Source organism: Nelumbo lutea, chromosome 4 (assembly GCF_056320005.1).
Source record: "Nelumbo lutea isolate HS-2025 chromosome 4, American lotus-T2T, whole genome shotgun sequence".
Classification (NCBI taxonomy): domain Eukaryota; kingdom Viridiplantae; phylum Streptophyta; class Magnoliopsida; order Proteales; family Nelumbonaceae; genus Nelumbo; species Nelumbo lutea.
The window spans coordinates 86481063-86495889 of NC_142687.1; the positions used below are offsets into that span (position 1 = coordinate 86481063).

The following is a 14827-nucleotide window of genomic DNA, read 5'->3' on the forward strand; positions in this document are numbered from 1 at the left end:
TCTCTTCCTTAGTTCTCTGGCCTTTGTGACTCGAGTACCTCTTCCTCTCCTCTGTTCAATGTCCGACAGGAGAGTGGGCAGTGGTGACAATCAGCGACGGTGGTCGACAAATCGGCAACGAAGATGAAACTAGGGTTTATTGGTTCTGTGGTTCAGTCGCCCCATGCCTCTCTTGAGTCTTCACTCTGTCGAAGAATGAAGACTTAATTAGTTGAGGGTTAAGGTTTTCTAACTTTTCTTAGATTTTGTTTTAGTTTTTATTGTTGTGTGAATAAATTAATAATTATTATACTTATATAATATATATAATATGATATAATATAATATTATATATATAATATTAATCGGGGATGGGTCACGGCAGGGATTGCATTCCTCGTCCCCGTCCCCGATCGGGGATTCATGGGTTGCCCCATCCCCGACCCCGACCCCGACAAGGCACCCCCTGTCCCCGACCCCATTGGGTCGGGAAGCCCAAGTACTCGTCGGGGATGGGGAAAATTGCCACCCCTATAACCGCCCATGAATTTTGATAAATAACACCTGATTGGCTACCAGGTTTATAATTTCAGTTAACTAGTAAGATGTTTTTCAGATATGATAACTTTTCCATATCATAGTTGAACCCTTTTTTATATTGGAAGGTAGTCTGCTTATCCCTTTTATTTTAGGGTAAAATACAAAAACTTTTCTTAAAGTTTTTGACAATCATAAAAATCTTCCCAATAATTTTACTTTAACAAAACCTCCCTTGAATTTTTTAAGAATTCCACAAAAACTTCGTTGCCTTAATGATTCACATGAAAAACGTCTATATTTACGAAATTACCTTTGAAACGACATTCAATCAATTTGTAAAATACCTTATTTTCCCTCAATGGAACATCTTATTCACATTTGTTGTTTTTTTTTTTTGTAAGAGCAAAAATATATCAAAAGAATATAAACCCTTACAATTGCAGTGGCGCTATTTCCATTTTTTCAGAATATTCCATCCATTTTTCCTACTTGATCGAAAAGTGTTATCTAACTCGATATTTATATACTATTCATCATCTCAAGTTCAGAAGCTATGACGTTTCTGTTGTACACCTTCCTACCCTCATACGTGTTAGAATGGATGAAGGAACAGGAGAAATGCCTTCCTCCCCCCATCCCCCGCCTCAAAAAGAAATACAAGTCAACAAATCAAAAGAAAACAACAGCCTTAAAATAAAGATTTTAGCATTTTAGGAATGACTGGAACTGGCGGCAATGGGAATGATGACCAATATGATGAGAATTTGGAGTAGAATCAACCCCACACACATCCACTTCCTGTTGCAGAGATGGTGGAATTTCGAAAGAGGAAAAAAGAGGTTGTCGGAGTGGAAAAAAATAGGGTAAATTTCTTAAACTACCCTTACTGTTTAACTAGTTGACTAACTCTACCCTTATTATTTAACTATTGACTTAGTGTACCCTTAAGTTTTCTGCCAATCAACTAAAACTTCTCCAACGTTAACTTTCCGTCACACTCAGTCACATATAACATCACATGACCAATGTATTTTTCAAAAGTCCCAAAAATACCCTATTTTCCAAAAACCCCAGCCACTATTGACAGAATTCCATTGTTGTCCAAAACCCCTCGGCCACCACTATTGTCCACGAGCGAACAGTCAACATGCAATGTTCTCCTTCTTGCATAGGGCGAACAGATAATTCATTGCTTGTGAACCCCTGTGCTTTTGCTTTTTCGTTTTTCCTTCCAACTTCTTTCATCTCTCTCAATCCATCGAACACAATGGATCAACAAAAATTTGACGAATTGATCTTCTGCGACCCAACTTGCCTGACAAAACTAAAGTTGGAGGAGTTCTTGAGGTAGATAATGGGGTCGAAGACCGACGAGAATGAGAACAAGAGCAACAGAGGAGAGAGCTAGAGAAGATAACATTCATAGAGCGAGAAAATCTAGAAAAAACGACGGCTTCTCCAAAGTCATGCTCTCTATGCCATAAACGATAGAGAACATGATCAGTGTGCGGGAAGCGATAGAAACAAGGTCGTACGGGCTGAGCCCCTCAAAATTTTCAATCGGCAAAGTTGCTTCTATTGAAATGGGGAAGTTGCTTCCCCACCAGCGATGGAGAATAGAGGGATATAGGAGAGTAGGACGGGAACCAAAGGGAAGTTCTTCGAAATTCATAGTCAATGATAATAAAACAAGGGGAGAGAGAGAGAGAGAGAGAAGACCTAGTGCGAAACTGACTCACACCACTGTTGTTAGTTGGTTACATCCAATAAGGCTTCATCTCTGGTCTCTATGCATTATACAGAAATGAAGAAGATGATGTTCAAGGCTTCGTCTTTGGTCTTTGGTTTTTGTTGGGCAGTGTTGTTGACTGGCAAGTTTAGGACTTGGAGGCATTAAAAGATCACCCTTTTAGTGAACGATTACAAGATATATATACAAAGTTAGAGTTAGAGTTAACTCCTAAACGAAGATGGAAACCAAACCCAAAAACAACTAAGATAAGGTTTATACAAGATAAGGCTCAATACCCCCCCCCCTCAAGTTGGTGCATGTAAATGGGAAATGCCCAACTTGGTAATAAGATGTTCGAATTGTGGCCTGCCCAGGGCCTTTGTAAATATATCAGCAAGTTTCTTGGAAGTCCGGATGTAGGAGGGCCGTATATTCCCATTTTGGATTTCACCGCGGACAAAGTGACAGTCTACTTCAATGTGTTTAGTCCTCTCATGGAAGACCGGATTCGCAGCAATATGCAAAGTTGCTTGACTATCACAGTATAATCGCATAGGGTCAGGATGACCAACACCTAATGAATGCAACAACCCTTTTAACCATTTCAATTCACATGCAGCTGTTGCAATAGACCTATATTCCACCTCAGTCGATGATCTGGACACTGTATGCTGCTTCTTTGTCTTCTACGAGATAGGTGTTTGTCCCAATAAAACAAAGTATCCGGTGAGAGAGCGTCGTGTCAATGGACAATCGGTCCAGTCAGAATTACAATAAGCATACAATCGAAGATCACTGTCAGTTGGAAGAAGATTCCCTGTCCCGGGTTACCTTTCAAATATTGCACCACACATAAAGCCGCCTCCCAGTGTTCTTCACGGGGGGGTGTGCATAAATTGAGCGAGCACATGCACACAATAGGACAACTCAGGACGGGTAATGGTCAAGTAAATCAAACGACCCACTAGCCTCCTGTAAATCTCCTGCTTTATCATCATAGAACCATCTGCCATAACTAAATTATGATTTTGTTCTAGGGGAAGCCCAACTGGCTTAGCTCCTTACAATCCAGTTTCTGATAGGATACCCAAAGCATACTTCCGCTAACAAAGAAAAATACCTTCCTGGCTTCTGGTGACCTCCACTCCTAAAAAATATTTCAAAGCTCCCAAGTCCTTCATGTGGAAGCATTGGCTCAGATACTTCTTGAATTTCCAAATGGCATTGCCATTATTTCCGGAGATGACAAAATCATCCACGTAAACTAAGATATTTAACTGTTCCTACTTACTCGAAGCGTAAACAAAAAGTAATCAAATTGCGACTAGGTAAAATCATATTGTTAAAAGGTTGTCATTAGTTTAGCAAACCAGCAACGAGGGGCCTATTTCAAACCATAAAGTGACTTATGCAGCTTGCACACCTTTCTAGGCAATCTTGAAGCAAATCCAAGAGGCATCTTCATATAGACTTCTTCTTGCAAATCTCCATGAAGAAATGCATTTTGCACATCCATTTGATGCAGTTCCCAATTTTTAGCTGCAGCAACTGCAAGGAATGTACGAATTGTAACCATCTTTGCCATAGGCGCAAACGTTTCATTGTAGTCTATCCTTTCAACCTGTTTGTTTCCGAATATCACTAAACGCGCCTTGTACCGTTCTATTGTGCCATTTGAGTTGTACTATATCTTATAGATCCATTTACTTCCGAGAGCCTTTTTCCTTGGTGGCAAGTTCTCCACTGTCCAGGTTCTATTGTTTTCTAAAGCTTCAATTTCCTTTCTCATTGCTTCTCTCCAACGAGAGTCCTTGACAGCCTCTGAATAACACTGTGGCTCATGACTAGCTGTGACAACTGCTAAGAAAGAGCGATGTCGCAAAGAAAATTTATCACAATTCACATAATGTGTTATAGGATAGGGAGTACCTGAAGAGTAGGATTGGAGAGATGAACTGGCAAAAGGGCTCAGACTTTGGTTGGAACACCAAGTTGTGTGTATGACATAATCCTTGAGACGAGTGGAAGGATGCTTCACTCTATGACCTTGTCCAAGTTGCTCATTCCCTGCATTCGTTTCTACCATAGAACCCCCCCCCCCCTTACATCATATTCCACTTCATTATTTTCACACCTGTCGCCTATACTATCACCCCTTCCTCTTATACTTTCATTATCTTCTTCGCCATACACTTTAGTCTCCACCTGGTTATAATCAAGATCGCCATCATTGTGTTTGACTTGTTTTTCTTCAATAGCATACGGAAACTCAGTTTCTGAAAACACCACATCCCTAGAAACAAAATATTCATTTTTCTCCAAGTCATAAACTCTCCACCCCTTCTTGCCAAAGGGGTATCCCACAAAGACAACGTTTGGCTTTACTGGCAAACTTGTCCCTGGTACGATTTAGGCTTCGCGCATAACACAAACACCCAAACGTTCGTATATGTTTGTAGCTAGGTTTCTGCCCATACAACATCTCATACGGTGATTTTCCCAAAAGAAGAGTGGAGGGGGTCCTGTTGATCAAATAACCAATCGTCATAACACACTCTCCCCAAAACTCAATAGGGAGATTAGCCTGAAATCTAAGGGCTTTGGAAACATTCAGTATATGTCTATGCTTTCTCTCGACATGTCCATTCTGTTGTAGTGTTTCAACACATGAGGTCTGATGTATTATACCTTGCTCAGAAAAATATTCCTTCAAGCAAGTAAATTCAGTACCATTGTCACTTCTAACTATCCTTGCCAATTTATCATATTGGTGTTTAACCATAGTGAAGAAGTTCCGCAACGTTTTGCCCACTTCACTTTTATCATTAAGTAAGAAAATCCAAACAGTTCTTGAGAAGTCATCAACAATAGTCAAAAAATACGTGGCACCACAAGACGCACGTACAGAGTACGAACCCCATAAATCACAATGAATCAAATCGAAAATTCCTTTAGCATTATTTTCACTAGAATCAAATGTACCTCTTGTTTGTTTGGCTTTTGAACAAACACCACAAATCTTGTTTCCACTACCATATCTAATGTTCAAATTATGAAGAAATTTAATTACTTTCTCAGAGGGATGACCCATTCTCTTGTGCCATAACTCGTATGAAGCTTCAACCTTTGCCTTGTGAACTTTGCTTGAGAACACACCTTTGAAGTAGTAGAGCCCAGTTCACTCGCACCAATCACCATCCTCGAAGTGCAGTCATGTACAACACAAAACTTATTAGTGAATTGGATATTACAATCTGACTCCTCTAATAGTTGTGACATAGATATTAGGTTACAATTCAAACGAGGAACATAAAGCACGTTAGTAAGCTTCATGTGTTTGTTTAAAATGTTTGTCCCTTTCTTTATTGCCATGACGCGCTTTTCATCGGGCAATCCAACTTGACAACTAGTCACGATCTCGGGATCATGCAAGTGGTCCAGGTTCCCGGTCATATGGTGTGAAGCTCCTGTATCAATTATCTAATTCATACTTGTCAACTTCTCATTTGTGTTGGGTTTGCAAGAATTCAAGAGATTAAGAAAAGTGGACCACTGTTCATTAGTCAATCCACCGAATGTTGCGCGATCTCCCTTTGTCGCGCAGATTGGTTCAGAGGTTTGTCCTACCGCTTGTGCAGCATTTCTCTCTATACACCTCCACGTCCACGACCAGTTTTGCCTTGTGTTCCTCGGCCTCGTGCTTTCCCACTTCTAGTAGATCTCGGCCGGTCTCCCTACCAGTCTTTCAATTTCAGTGAATCATCTGCGGGCTAAGAAATAGTCCCTTCGAGAAATACGATCTTCTTCTTGGCTTGGAGCGCCTTCCGCATTGCTCGAGCCCATTCTTCGTAATTATCTCCTTTCAATTGAACTTGGGTAATTATATTACCCGGGTTGTTGTTGGCAGTCAAGTAGTACGGTGAAACTACCTTTCTACTTCCGCCCTCACCTTCATTCTTCTTCTCTCTTCCATCCGCCATTATCGATCAACCAAAGCTTGAAGACAATAATCCGGTCGGGTTGTAAAACACAGTAAGCTATTAAAATCAACGACCAGCCAATATTCTCACCTGCTCAAGGGAGTGTCTCGTCGATCCTGTTTAAGACTCTGGCGGGTGCAACAACGTCAGTGACAAAGCCACCTCAAGAGAGTGTCTCGTCGATCCTGTTTAAGACTACGGCAGGTGCAACAGCATCAATGACAGAGCCACCACCTCCGAGACTGGCAGGGTTGAAGAGGTTTGCGTTGGGTCGGAGATCCGAAACATGGGTCGCTGATGATCTGGATAAGGCATTCGGTCATGAGAGTATACGGCAACGACGAAACCTAGACTAACCCAAGGCTTGATTGCCGTCAAAAGTGGGGGGGTTGCGGAACCTGCTTCCGTCTGATAATTGTGCTGATTACGCGGCAGCAGCGTTGGATGAAAGACTGGCTCTGATACCAAGAGAAACTTCAAGCCGAAGGAGAAAGATTTTCTTTTGTATCCCTTTTAGCGAACGATTACAAGATATATATACAGAGTTAGAATTAAAGTTAACTCCTAAACGAAGATGGAAACCAAACCCAAAAACAACTAAAATACATACATGATAAGGCTACGCTAAGATAAGGTTTATACAAAAGGCTCAATAGTTTCCAACAAAAAGGTGATTCATAGCAGTAATGGGAATATTACAAGAGAAGATTGAGGATATGGATGGTGGAGATGGGTTAAATGGCAACGAAGGTATTAGCTCGAACAACTTCTTCAATAGTAGTGGTGATGGTGGCGAGGACGGTGATGACGATGACGACAGATCGAGAAATGCCCCTTCTTCTTCTTCTTCTTCTTCTTCTTCTTCTTCTTCTTCTTTTTCTTTAGAAATGGAGATTGCAGCAACATGCTCATTAAAAACACCAGCAACAGCGAAGAACATCGACGGATCTGCCCTTCTCTTTTTTTTCCTATGTGTTTTGGCCAAACCAAGAAGTTGATCGAGTATCGACGGATCTCCCCTGTTCATCTTGTTGAAGCTCTCCGAAAACTGGCAGATCCGCCACTACTCTTCGTCGCTTGGTCTGACCAAAACACACAACAAAGCAACAGCTGATTTCCTATGTCTGTTACTCTGTCCATGAACCCAACAAACGATGGAAAAAAGGAGAGAGAAAGAGGGAGAAGTCGATGGGGAAAAGAGAGAAAAATAAGGGTTGTGAGAGAAACAAATCTAAAGGGTAAAATAGTCTTTTACCTTTTGTTAACGGGAAATTAAGGGGTATTAACGATACGCAAAATATTTGTCAATTATAGAATCAGTAGGGGTAGCATTAGTCAATTTTCAAACAATAAAGGTACACTTAGTCAATTCACTAAACGATAAGGGTAGTTTAAGAAATTTACCCAAAAAAATAATAGGTCGATTTCAATATAAATGTATGCAAATAAATTTACAAAATGGTAAAATGGGTATTTGGAATGACGTTTTCTGTTTGGGTCATGGACTAAAAGAAGGTTTTTGTCAAGTTCTTTAAAAATATAGGGAGGTTATTGCTAAAAAAAATTATATATAGTGAGGTTATGATTGTCAGAAACTTTAGGGGAGGTTTTTATATTTTACCATTTATTTTATATAAATGTGCGGTGAGTTCCTGTTACTTTCTTTTAACTTTTGAATTTGTTGGAGCAGCTCCCGTCGCTGGAGAGAGGAAGAGGAAGAGGAAACTCAGGAAAGAGAGGTTACGCAGGAACAAAATGGTAGGTTTTCTTGTTTATTCTAGCCCAGATAAATGATCGATCATGTCTATCTTCTTTCTTTAAGTTTTTGTCTGTAGAACTAGCGATCGATAAAATGTGTCTTGCTCTTTAAATTTTCTCACAAATTGCTTGATGCATATTATCAATTGGTACTTGTACCTGATACTGAGTTAGGGTTTTGATAAGTTCTGAGTTCATTTTTTATAGTTCAACGTCTCTGGTTAAAACCATTGATCATTGTATCATGTTTAACTACTTCCGTAGATGCCATCTTTACTCTTTAGGAAGCCAAACCTCACTTTTCTCTTACTTTAACTTCACTGGTTTAGTCATCTTATCATTCTTTTTCTGTATTTACACGTAAATAGAAATTTAGACATCCTTGGTTGGCAGCTTTGTTAAGTTGAATCATGTAGAATTGCCTTTTTTTGAGTGTTGTAGTTGTAGATTGTAAAGAGTTTGAGGAGTAATCATGCCCCCCAATTGCAGAGTGACGGTGGGAAAGGGTTCCTTGATCATTTTGGGGAAATTGATGGGTTACCCCATTTCTGAAGACATACTTTACATACATAAATTACACGTATAATGCATTAAAATCGAAATGCCCTAAGCGCCGGTGTATATTTGATTAGTCTAATTTGAATGTAACTTGTGGCCTATCCTCTATGGAACCGTCAAGTTTGTTTTGTTCCTTGAGCGAATTATTATTCTATTTCTGCTAAGCGCAGATCATGCGGCAATGCTTATATGAAAAACGCTGAATACCTTGGTTATTCGTTTTGAACCAACATATGGATCAATCACAATTTCAGCTCATTAATAGTGAACAGCAATATAGGTTGCACCACGTGATCAGAAATTCCTAGTAATGCTTCATTTTTTTCTTACTTGTAATGTTTATTTCTCTTGATTCTTTCTGATAGTTTTTGACATATAAGCAGTGTTTCATGGACATGGGCACGGGAATCAGAACCTGGCATGTGTCCAGGAGTCTGGCTAAGTGAACCCAAAAAACTAGGATTCATAGACACATCTCACAAATAATATTTTATTTATACATAAAAAATTATGAATTTTATTCTTAGAATCCAAAGAACTTGTAAATATAACAACTTAAATAGCTAAATTACAATTTACATTGACAAGTTAAACTCACAAGCTTTGCCTATTTGTCATGTTGCCGCACTAATTGCTTTCATTGCTTTCCTCATTTTAATGTTAACTGGAAAAGATCCAATAAATGATGTGTTGTAAGTTATGGGTAAACTGGAAGAATACAAATGCTAGGGTCACCTATTGAACAGTTTAAGTGGTTAAACCACTGTTATATAGAGATGTATTGAAAGTGAGGATTTGTAATTTTGGAGAGTCAACACAGCAGACATTTTTTGGCAAATCTGCCTTTGCATTGTAGCTGAGTCCAGCACATATTTATAAGATCCAGATCAATCAACTCATGGTCATGGACACATGTCAGTTGGCGTGTACCCTTCAAAAGGTGGTGTGTCCATGTAATGATTTCTATAAATAGAAACTTTACAGAAATCCCTAGTACCTTTTCTCTGTGATATCATGTGAAATTCCTTGTACTCGATTTTTATGATATTTTAATTTTTAACGTATAAACTAAAACCTTCCTGCTTTTTTTTTCTTTCCCCCCTCTTTCTGAAGATAAGTTGAAGAGGTGCAAGTAAGGGTTCAAGAATTAGCATTTGCTTTGGATTTGGGTAGCACCCTAGTGATGGAGTTCTGTTCAATGGTTGAACCACAATTATATGTTTACAAGTATTTGAGTTGGTCCAATTGAGTTGATTATATTATTATCTACTTACATTGGTGTTATATGAACTGCTTACTGAGAAGAAAAGATTGTTGAAAAGAAAAACATTCCTACAATCAAAAATTGTTTCCCATATCAAGTGTAGTGGCCCGGGAAGGAAATTGAAGTACGACTTATGGAGTTTTTCTTTATCTTATTTCTCTCTAAAATAGGAATGTAGTTGCCACCTGTCCTCAATCACAACTCACTAGGTCAACTGCAGTGATCCCTCGCCTCAAAGTGAATGCACCCATTCAAATATAAAGTGTCAACCTGGTAAAGCAGAAGCCATAGATTTAATTAACAAGTTGCTCTGGTTGGGCAAGTACTTAAATTGCTATTATTAGAAGCATCTTTTGTTTTTCTTTGTTAAAGAGATAAGTTGCTTTACTGGCAGAAAGTATTTGAATCAAGAAGAAATGTCATGCAATAAATGCAACCAGAAAAGGAGTAATGTGGTAAAGCATTTTTAATTATCAAAGTTAGTGCTGAAGGGATGCTCTATTAACACTATTTCTCGATCTTCTAGAACAGACTTGTGATGGTAAAATCATAATTTTGAACTGACGTGAATAGTAGTTAATTCTTGTGATGGCAAAATCTTGGGCTGACAAATGTGAGAATCTTAGTAGTTCTAGTCTGAGGACTGCCATTTTGTGAAAAATTGGTAGTTAGGTTTTATCCAGTACACCCTTCCCAAGACCTTGGATAGTCAGAACCAGCATGGAGTAATGGCTTCTTTCTTCATGGTTGACATGCAATCCGAGGCGTTATGCAGCTTTTCTTTAAATTAGTTAGGTTGTATTCTAAACATCGCACACTTGGGACAGGTCGACCTGATTGCATGATCCCAATCATTATAATCTCTTTTGTCATATCTTTATACGGGACTTAAGATTTTGAGTTTGTTTCAGTTCAGAACTCAAGCTTATTTTATATGTTATTCCAAGCTGTGGCTATTTTTCAAGTATATATGTTCTGTAGGATAATCTTATGAGTTTTGGTGGCAGGATGGACACGATTCAGAAGATCCTAAGCAAAGCACTGCAGATATGACAGTTTTTGTAAGTTCCTTAAGATTTTATATTATGAATACTTGGTTTCTATGCCTCCTTTTTTCTTTGTGGGAGAGGGGGTTCCAAATGCCCATTATCTGGCCTTGAGGATGGACTTGTCATGATTAAGTGGCCCGTCTCAGAATATAAAGGTTCTCCTTGTCAACTGTCAATCGGGTTGAGAGCCTTGAGTTATGTTACTGCATATTTTACATATTCAAGCTATTAGATTAGGAGATTTCCTGTGTGTGTCCCAAATAGACTAAGAACATTGATTGTCCCAAACAGTTGCTATTGTATCTGCACATACCTTTTTTTTTTTCTTTTTTTTGCTTCATGGGACTACACAATGGGGAGTAACCCATCCTCCACTCCCTTAAACCCGCCAACCCTGGTGGCAGCAAGATTTGATCCCAGGTCTCTGCCAGGAGTCAGAGATCCTACCAACTGAGCCACCATCAGTTGGTGTGCATTTTCAATTTATGGCAACCTAAAAGTCTTTAACTATTATTTTTGGGTCCCCAAGGGGAGTGGTCCAGTATAGGATAGCCAAATCATGGTGTACTGTGTACGGGTGCCAAATGGGTCGGGTTCAGTTGGGAATTTATTAAATTTTTAATGGGCCGAAGCCCTAACCTGAACATGATGTAATTGAAATTCTTCAAATTGGGCAACCTGAGTTGCAGCCCTAGTACCGGGCATATATCTATGTATACCTTGTTTATATTTTATTCTTTCAATAATGATCAACAAAAATGATCAGTTACCAATAAAATAAAGATAAAAAGTTTAAACATTAGGAAACTAATTATTGAAGGAGACTCCAAGCTGTTTGTGGGTTGAGGAAGCAAAGTTGTGGAAGTACAATAATGAAAGAAAGAAGTTCAGGTGGTTGACAAAGGACATGGAAGGTGAGGCTCCATTGGGTCAAAAAGTGCTAATTCTTTAGCAGATGCCTTAGCCAAGCAAGGGGTGGGGAGAGATCAATTCTTTTGGGTACAATTGTAAGAAAAAGGAAGAATTTTTAGGGGAGAGAGAAGTGATTTTATCAATCATAACTTTGTATTTTCACTCTATACTCGGTTTATATTTCGTCATTGATAAAATTCAAAGTTATTGATAAAAAATAAAATAAAATAAAGATATGATTGATGCAAAAAAAAAAAAAGTGAAAATCACATTCACTTGAGGTTCAAATTTATTTGGACTTTGGAGAAAAAACTTGCATTGCCTGCGACTGTAGTCACTTAACAACTCAGCAATCCCAGTGAAAAATAAACACAACACTGCTTTCAATAAATCAACACATTACATCAGTTAGTTTTTAATTTCAAGCGGTTTCATGTTCACATTTCACTGGGGATTGCTGAATTGTTCTGCAACGATGGTTGCAGGTAATGTTTTCTCTTGGAGAAAATCCTTGTTCTGTTTGTATCATGCATATGCTTACTTGTTTATTGGGTTTATTAGAGCATAGCTTTGGGCTTAACCGTATATTTTACTTGTTTTTCCAGGTGCAAAACCTTCTTCGACAGATGGTGAGTTTCTTATCCCATGTGTTTGCACTGCTATTTACACCTGGAGTCCCCATCACCTATATTTCTTTTAGACTGCTCATTTGTTACTAAAATGTAGTTGTGGTCTTGCAGCAATCCAGATTCCAGACAATGTCTGATTCCATTGTCTCAAAGAATATCCTTTTCAATATAAATTCTATTTTCTCAAAGAATACCAGGGGCAACTTCATTATTCTGATGGACATGGTAAGAAGTCTGGTAGATAGGTAACTGCTTGGTGTGCAACTTGGGTCAGGTAAAAGGGCCATTAGCCTATGCTGGTACTGGCTCTCGGGGCATTCTCCTGAGATATGATATAAATGTGTTGCATATGCCGGGTGGGGGGTGATCACTGATCAGGGCTGTAATCCAGTGGGTCTCTCCCTGATGACAAACAAGTAATTTAAATTTAGTTTTTGGCACTGGGAATAATGTGAATGGAGAAAATGTCCTTGGTTTCTTTAACTGCAGTGCACTCGATGAGATGGGTCACCGAATAGATGAGCTGGAGCAAAGCATCAACGACCTAAGAAACGAGATGGGTACTGAGGGCTCTCCTTCCCCTGTGGCTCCTCCTAAGCCAAATCCGGAAGAGGCCAAGTCATCAGATGTCCCTGCGTGATACACTGATACTAGGATCGTACTATGTGAAATTTGAAGGACCGAGTCCACCAACCCAATGCATTGTTTGTTTGTGTTCACAGGATTCTTTGAAAATTCAGTACTGCTTTAAAGTTTAAGCCACACATATATGTGCCAAAATTTCTGGAGAATCCACTCCCAACGCTTGAATAATATCTGTTTGTCAAAATTTTGCAGAGACAAAAACTAAGATTTGGAATTTGGATGATGTGCTAATCTGTGATTAGGGCCTAATAAGTTTTATAGGTAGTATCTGCCAATTGTCAAGTGCCCATTTGGCTATGAATTCAGCCAAGCAGACTACACTCGACTCAGTCGTAGGCGACACGATCAAACTCCCCCATTTTTCAATATCTGAAGCATGAAGAGGAAAGGAAGAATTATTTTTGGCCTAATTAGGATGACCTTTGTCTGATATGGGAGAGTACACATGAATATGTGGGGTATTCCATTTCATGGTCAGATTGAATATTTGAACTTTTCATACAGCACATATGGCCAACCAGCTGATCAAAGTGGAGCATGAGTAGCAGAGCATCCAGTTGGTGGGCCACCTGTTAGGTGTGATTTGAAATGGAATAGGCCCAAAAGTCGAGAGTTCCAGGATCTTTCCTCAAATCCTAACTTCCACGCATGTGGCGTGTGAAGTTAGAAAATTTTCCGTTCAGCAGAGGCCTCATGGGCCAAGGCTGGCCGTTGGAAGTGTCGGTTGGCCCGACATGATCCATCTCTCATGCCCTACACAGGCTCTCTTTTCGTGCAATTGATTTAGGTACCCTGCCCGCATCTCTGTATGTACTCCTGATCTGACGTTAAAATAGGCTATGCTGACGTGTTATCCCTACTGAATCAAATTCCGTAGTCAGCAATCACAGCGTTGAAATTGGAATAGAAGTTTTAGTCCAAAATTAAGGCTGTGTTTGGTAAACATTACTGTCTTTATCTTAAACGTTTAGGGTTTGATCAAAACAAATTGATATTAGGCCCCGTTTGTTTACTGTTATTTAATTTAATTGCGGTATATTGGGTCTTACACTTAAACAAAGTTTCCATAAGAATAAAAGTTACTTGGGCAATTGATGGTAAAAGCAAACTCGGTAGAAAGGGGCATTACCGGCATAGTAGTCCAGTTTTGAAATGGCCCAATTTTCTGCATGATAACATAAGAGTACATAACTAGAATTTTCAGCCCAATTCTAAATGGACAGAGAAGCAGCCAAAAACATTTAAATAGAAGGCTCTCCAAACAGAACTCGTCCTCAGCTTTTAATAAGAAGAACCTCCCCCCTCGCTCTTTAAAAAAGCTTTTAATTTAATTTATTGAGGAAAGTAGAAAGGACTGATCAGTAACAACTCATTTTGTGAAAGAAAAGACTAAACAACTAACAACTAGCTCTGTAAATAATTTGATCATGTAAGAGCCCACTTTTAATAATTGAGTGGGCAATGTGTCAAATATTGGCCCCACTGATAGTTGGCGTTGATTTTGTAGGTGTTATGCCTCCATCATTAACAACCCCCACTACCACATAAAGAAATTAAGCAGCATCTTTCCTTTTCTTTATCAATATTAAGCATCTTTCCTGATTAGACCAGGGCCAGAGAAATTTGCTTGAGCCTTGAGTGAAATCCCAAAGCACAGATTTTTTTAAAGCAAAGGATATCACAGAACGCAATAGCAGCCGTCGATTCTTGACAAACATTGATTGTGATTTTGTGATTTAATCTAAAAAATAAATGATTTGTGGGTCCATTGCCTCATCACC

The 14827-nt window shown here is 39.1% G+C and overlaps 1 protein-coding gene across 1 annotated transcript; it reads left to right on the top strand.

Annotated features, from left to right (window-relative positions):
• Nucleotides 1-7797: 7797 nt before the first annotated feature.
• Nucleotides 7798-13269, top strand: LOC148861524 (uncharacterized). Its single transcript, XM_088982333.1, has 5 exons — nt 7798-7989; nt 10819-10872; nt 12378-12401; nt 12513-12555; nt 12896-13269. The coding sequence occupies exons 1-5, from the start codon at nt 7813-7815 to the stop codon at nt 13039-13041; spliced, it is 444 nt and encodes a 147-aa protein (XP_088838459.1). The 5' UTR covers nt 7798-7812; the 3' UTR covers nt 13042-13269.
• Nucleotides 13270-14827: the final 1558 nt, after the last annotated feature.